Here is a 6,656-nt window from a genome sequence, read left to right as displayed (position 1 = left end):
AAAAAAAAAAAAAAAAAAAAAAAAAAAAAAAAAAAAAAAAAAAAAAAAAAAAAAAAAAAAAAAAAAAAAAAAAAAAAAAAAAAAAAAAAAAAAAAAAATATTGATATATGAGCAAGAAATATTATCTCCATTGGTACAAGGCCTTTTGGGGAAACAAAAAATAAAGCCACGAGAACTTATGCTCAAAGTGGACAATATCATACTATTGTAGAAGGTTGTGATTCATAACATGGTATCAAGAGTCATGCTCTTAACTTAGTCATGTTAATAAAATCCTCAAATGTTGAACAAAGAACTTGTGAGCCTCGAAGGTGTGGTCAAAAGTGACTCAAGTGTGGAACAAAGAGTGTACTTTGTTGAGGGCTCTAGAGAAGGAGTTGAGCCTCAATTAAGAGGAGGTTGTTCGAGGGCTCCATAGGCCTCAGGAGGAGGCTCTATGGTGAGCTTTGTTCGAGGGGAGGATTGTTGAGGATTGTCAGGAGAGGAGTCCCATATTGACTAATTAAGGGAAAAATCATGGATTTATAAGTAAGAAATACTATCTCCACTAGTAAGAGGCCTTCTGGGGAAACCAAAAACAAAACCATGAGAGCGTCCCCAAAACAAAGCCATGAGAGCTTAGGCTCAAAGTGGACAATATCATACTATTGGAGAGGGTTGTGGTTCCTAACCTTCTCTTCTTTATAAGAATTAAAAGGAAATGCCATTTCTTCCATGATCGACTTCATTAGATAAGCTTTTTGTATTGTATCCAATCATATAGTATTCCAATGTATCAAAAAGCAACTGAACTGATAGAAAGAAAGTAAATGCATCAATGCTAAACAGGCAACTGGGGCTCACTTTGTGAGCAGAAATTTCTACAATAGTGATCCATATACCTGTTTGAACACATTCTTAGGGAGCATCTTTAAATAATTGCTTTTCCTTGGCCTACCTCATTGAATCTGCTAAATCCTTCCTTGTCCTACCTCATTGAATCTGCTAAATCCAGGCTTTGGCTGTTTGGCTGTCTGGATTGATGGGATGAGAAATGGGGTACTCATACTTGTTGAGGATGGTTGGGAGGGAGTCCCACATTAGCGAATTAAGGGAATGATCATGGGTTTATAAGTACGGAATGTTATCTCCATTGGACTGAGGACTTTTGGGGAAATCAAAAGCAAAGCCACGAGAGCTTATGCTCAAAGTAGATAAAATCATACCATTGTGGAGATTTGTGGTTCCTAACATGGTACCAAAGTCATGCCCTTAACTTAGTCATGTCAATAGAATCCTCAAGTGTCGAACAAAGAAGTTGCTAGCCTTGAAGGTGTAGTCAAAAGTGACTCAAGTGCCGAATAAAGGGTGTACTTTGTTTGAGGGCTCCAGAGAAAGGAGTCGAGCCTCAATTAAGGGGAGATTGTTCGAGGGCCACATAGACCTTAGGGGAGGCTCTATGGTGTACTTTGTTCTAGGGGAGGATTGTTGAGGATTGTTGGGAGGGAGTCCCGCATTAACTAATTAAGGGAATGATCATGGGTTTATAAGTAAGGAATATATCTCCATTGGTATGAGGCATTTTGGGAAACAAAAAACAAAATCATGAGAGCATATGCTCCAAGTGACAATATCATACCATCATGAAGGTTTGTTGTAACAGTCCAAGCCCACCTCTAACAGATATTGTCCACTTTGACCCGTTACGTATCGCCGTCAGCCTCATAGTTTTAAACCACGTCTATTAGCGAGAGGTTTTCACACCCTTATAAGAAATGATTCGTTCTCTTCTCCAACCGATGTGGGATCTTGCATTCATGGTTCCTAACAATACTTTCTCACAAGTGTCATTAAAGTTGCTAGTTGTTGTATGACATGCTTTTCTCTTACCTCTGATTTTGATGTTTTTTCTTTCTATCATTTTGTCACAAGGTGTCAACCATGGACTATAACACTGACAGGATCACTAGTAATTGCCTCTAGCTGGTTACTTATAAAGTCGATAGCAGTGACCGCAGTAGTACTCGCATTGATATGCACATGGTGGTACATCTTTCTTTACTCATACCCAAAGGTTTGTGTATCAAATCATCCACCCCCACCTCTCTTTGGTTAATATTGCATATCATATGAATTGAAGATCTTAAACAACTTAAAAAAGGCTGATAATAGGTGGATTTCTGATAGCATTAGGAAGGAGTAAGAGGAAGAAAGAAGGTGTTTGAGATGAGAAACATGTGTGCATTTGCAGGCTTATTCTGATATGATTGCGGAGAGAAGAAGAAAGGTTAGTGATGGAGTCGAAGACACATTTGGAGTGAAAAGGACACAGTGATTACCGACTGCTTCTCTTCTTCTACGAGGCTTTTGCTGACTTCTCTGTGCTTTGTGCTCTATGATCTATAAAGAACTGTAAACGCAGGTGGTATGAGAAACATATAGCTAAGCGAACCAAGTGTTTCTTCTTGAGACTCTTAAACCAATGCATAGTTTTTTTAAATTCTGTGATTTTAGATACTATTTTGGTTTTGATTCATTTTCGTTCGCAGACTTTCAAAGTATTCGTTTTAGTCCTTTTACATTTATAAAGTGACTGTTATGATCTCTGATTGCCAACTTTTCCATACATTTTATTTTGTCAAAGTAAAAAATTAATACAAAATTTATGCACAGTGAAAAAAAAAAAAAAAAAGACCCAATGATCTTACAGGTAAAAGATAATTATATAATTTTTATTCACTATCAAATAGCACAATGCGCTTAAAAACGAAATGGTGTCGTGGTGTAGTTGGTTATCACGTCAGTCTAACACACTGAAGGTCTCCGGTTCAAGTCCGGGCGACGCCATTTTTAATTATATATTTTTGTTTTATATTTGGAATAAAAATCACAATGTGGCATGTCCCAGAAATGGTGTCGTGGTGTAGTTGGTTATCACGTCAGTCTAACACACTGAAGGTCTCCGGTTCGAACCCGGGCGACGCCACTTTTTAATTATATATATTTTTTGTTTGTTGAGTCAGGTCTATCACGTTAGAATCCGAGCTTCATAATTATATAAGGTATTAATTTTCATAATTATATAAGGTGTTGATTGGGGGGACGTGTCAGTCAAAAGCATCATATGCTTTGCTGGTGCGCCGAAGGACACTAGATTCCAACCAACCTGGATCTATCAGGGCCCATTTACATCATTTTCCCACCAGAAATGGGCCTTGCTGGTCTGGAGCCCACCACCACAATCATCAATTTTCTCCATTATTTTTTATTTTCTCCCATTTCAATAAATAACACTCCAAATATTACAACGTGCATGCAAATCCCCATAATTACACCCTTTTAATATTCCTACATTATTATAATTTCCTAATTATTAATTTTAAAATAGAACGTTCCGATCTTATTTCTTTTGAAAGCCAAGAAGGAGGGAGGAGAAAAAAATCTAGTCGTCACTGATGATATCAACCATGACCCTAAATGAACGAAAAAAAATTATGTTAAATTTTACCATATTAAATCGTAGATATCACATCAATTTTCCAATAATAATTAACAAAAAGATTAAAAAAAATTAGGAATATAAATGAATTAACTAAGCTTTAGGGCTAAAATTGTAATTGTAATTGTAATTTTAATTTTAATTTTAATTTATTTTTATTATTACTATTTGTATATAAAATTTACTAAAATCGCGGGAGAGACCGGGGGAATGAACTACAGGATTTTATTCTAAATCAATGATGGCAGTTTCGTAATTGTAATGAAATATAGAGCTAAATGTGGAAGGCACGAGGGAGAGCACGCGAGGGCGATGCTTGGGCAGATATTTAAATGCAACTCTGGAACCATTTCAGATCCGTCGATTCTGGTTCAAACCCTTGCTGGGGGCTCAATCTCCATGGCAGCGCTCTAATCCAAACTGAAGAAAATCTTCAAAAACAGAAAAGAAAATAGACAAAAAATTTGGAAAAGAAATTAGTGCCACTACTGCTCGTTGACGGAGAATTTCAGTCTAAATCTTCTTTACGGTTCATCATTTTCATCTATAGATCTTCACCCCACTGAAGAACTTCATACACAATTTCGGTGCGTTATTCTCTCACTCTCTTCTAGAAATGTTTGAAGAAATTGATGCTCAACTATACAGTGTTATTTCTTTTTTGCTCGACCTTGACCGGTTCTGTATCTTTTACTTTCTTTATGCTATTTTATTTTGATTTTTGTTTGGTTGCGATTGAATAAGTTTTTCCCTACGATTAGTTAACTTTTAATTGTAGATCTGGTTAGATAAGGATAAATCATCTTGTTTATCTTTTTGTTTTTCAGATACGCAGATCGAGTCATCTCTGGTACGATTTGGATCTGGCGTGGAAGAGATAAACTAGGGCTGTCTCAAAGGTTGTGACTTTTAGTATAGTTATCAGCGTTGTGTTGAGTTGTACAAGTTGGATCTACTGGGAGAAACTGAAATTGTGTCTTAACTTATAACTGGATACATACTTTGACTTAAAAGTTATTTAGCTATGGAAGCAGTGATTGTTGTTGAGCAGCATAGGAATCAATATTATGGTCGGATCGAGCCCCATGGACCAGCTCGATTTGAATCACCCCCTTCCCGGGACTTCAGAGGGATGAACTGTAGGAGTTTCCAGTCGGGAGCTGGTATACTCCCAACTCCCTTGAAGGCTTGTATCTCTGGAACTAAACATGTCTACTCTTCTTCCCCGAAGACACCCCCAACTTGTTTAGGTTCCAACGCCGGAAATGGCAAACAACTTGCTAGTGTGAAAAGTGCTCCAATTCCCATCACTGCCAATTTTTCAAACAAGAACAGTGCTTTGCATGAAGAGTGTTATGACCGAAATTTCTCATTCTCTGAGCTTTGGGCTGGACCCACTTACTCAAATTCACCGCCACCAAGTTCATTACCCATTCCCAAATTTTCAGTTGCTAAGAGAACCAAGTCACTGGAGTTGCCTCGCTCTGCACCTGAATTTGAAATGCATCGTCCATCTGCCAAGTCTGCACCACCATCCCCAACTCGGGAGCTTGAGTCATCCTCCAGGTTTATCTTTCATAGTGCTGACTCTGCGACTAGGACACTACGTCGCATTCTTAATCTTGATGTCGACAATGAATGAACTCCAGGGAGCATCAAGCTCCTGCAAAGAGGCTTACTTTGTAAGCCAGGTAGTTTCAGTATGTATATAGAATGAATAAATTGGTTAGTGAGGACAGTCACAAGTATCCTTCGTTTTCAGTGCTGGTGTATATCCTTCGATCGCAGCTACAGGCTCTGACGCTTTCAATTAATATTCAGATGTTGCACCCTAGTATGTGCTTAGATGCACAACTCAATTTGGTCTTAGCGGACGAAGACAAGATAGGGTGTGATAGTAACACAGATTAAATCAAGATACTGGGAAGGCAGAAATAGGTTGTTTGTGAACTTTAGTGTTGCAGTGAATGAAATCTTCATTCTGCACTGCATGTATCTGCTGGCTTTTATCTATCGAGTTTCATATGAACATTTCTAGTAATCATGGATCTGCTGGCTATTATCTCTGTTCTGGCTATCATGCCCTGACCAGATTCTTAGCCTCTATTCTATTCTAGAGTTTAGGTTGTCGCATAATTTGTATCATACTTTAGGAACCCAAACTAATGCTTGTTTAAGTTCAGTAGGTTTCTTTTTCATTCTTTCCATCCATTCCCCGCATATCCTCTGTTCTAGCTGCTATCCTTCTTACGTAGATAGTTTGATGACTTGTTAGTTAGGTTCTTTAACCCTGATGAAATGGTTACTCGACAGTTAAATCTCTCCTTTTCTTAATATCCTTGATCCTTTTCGTTTTCTCATACCTCATCTACTACATCTTATAGCCTCTCACTCCCTTCCTTTTCCTCATACCCCATCTAAATCTTATAGCCCCTCGCTTCTTTTCCTGTGCCCTATGAAGGAGATATGCCTTCTCTACTGCCTTTTCAGTTTTTTGAAAGAAAAGGTGGGAATAGGATAGTGATAGTATGACTTTCTAGTTTGCTTCTTTGGAATTACTGTGTAGCACTTTCCTGTGTCCAGTGCCGCTTCGTTTTGTCATCTATGTAGTATGAAGCTGGTTCTTGCAAGGTTCGTCGTTGTCCTTCCAGGAGATCATTGATCACATGGAGCAGTATATGCGGTAAGCCTCTTTTACTGTCATCTTGCTCTGTTTCTGCAATATTTGTTCCATTGTTCATTTTCCTTATTTTCATGTACCAGAAACCTAAGGGTGAACAGTTCAGGTGATGGTTTCAGTGGCATGGTTGGTTTGTTGTGGACGTCGTTGGTCACAAGAGAGTTTTCGTCTTAGAAGCCTGGGTCCAGTTTGTGTTTGTGTTGTGTTTATCCTTGTATTGAAAGCTGTACACTTTCAGAGTCCTACTGTGGATCGTTGGAGCCTTTTGTTTTGTTTTCTTTGCATATCAGTTCCGATAGTAATTGCCTTCTTTCTGTTTTGAATGGCCTATGGTCATTGGCATTTCCAGAAAGTGAAGCAATATTGTAATGTTATTGTTATTTTAGTTTGTTGGCTACTTTATCATGTATGAATAGTTTGTTTGTGCAAGCTTTCTAAACAACCATTTGAATTCATGCCTAAATTTAAAATGGAACAAGTCTTTTGTAAGCTTTATCT

General features: G+C 37.9%; 1 protein-coding gene, 1 long non-coding RNA gene and 2 other non-coding genes across 4 annotated transcripts in view; all 4 read left to right on the top strand.

Annotated features, from left to right (window-relative positions):
• LOC111466970 overlaps positions 1–2,564 on the top strand; it is a 3,890-nt gene extending 1,326 nt beyond the window's left edge. Inside the window, exons 2-3 of the mRNA XM_023111661.1 lie at positions 1,912–2,053; positions 2,231–2,564. Of these exons, the coding sequence (XP_022967429.1) occupies positions 1,912–2,053; positions 2,231–2,314 (226 nt within the window). The 3' untranslated portion in view covers positions 2,315–2,564. The remainder of the gene's footprint in view (positions 1–1,911; positions 2,054–2,230) is intronic.
• Positions 2,565–2,752: 188 nt separating this feature from the next.
• On the top strand, positions 2,753–2,826 carry TRNAV-AAC. Its single transcript has one exon. It is a non-coding gene; the product is annotated as a tRNA-Val (tRNA).
• Positions 2,827–2,891: 65 nt separating this feature from the next.
• On the top strand, positions 2,892–2,965 carry TRNAV-AAC. The gene has a single exon. It is a non-coding gene; the product is annotated as a tRNA-Val (tRNA).
• An 851-nt stretch (positions 2,966–3,816) lies between these two features.
• On the top strand, positions 3,817–6,613 carry LOC111466925. Its single transcript, XR_002714446.1, has 3 exons — positions 3,817–4,065; positions 4,306–6,161; positions 6,242–6,613. It is a non-coding gene; the product is annotated as an uncharacterized LOC111466925 (long non-coding RNA).
• The last annotated feature ends 43 nt before the right edge of the window (positions 6,614–6,656 follow it).

This window comes from Cucurbita maxima, unplaced genomic scaffold, assembly GCF_002738345.1.
Source record: "Cucurbita maxima cultivar Rimu unplaced genomic scaffold, Cmax_1.0 Cma_Scf00032, whole genome shotgun sequence".
NCBI lineage: Eukaryota > Viridiplantae > Streptophyta > Magnoliopsida > Cucurbitales > Cucurbitaceae > Cucurbita > Cucurbita maxima.
The sequence above is the reverse complement of the archived record's forward strand: the minus strand, read 5'-3'. Positions and strand labels throughout refer to the sequence as shown.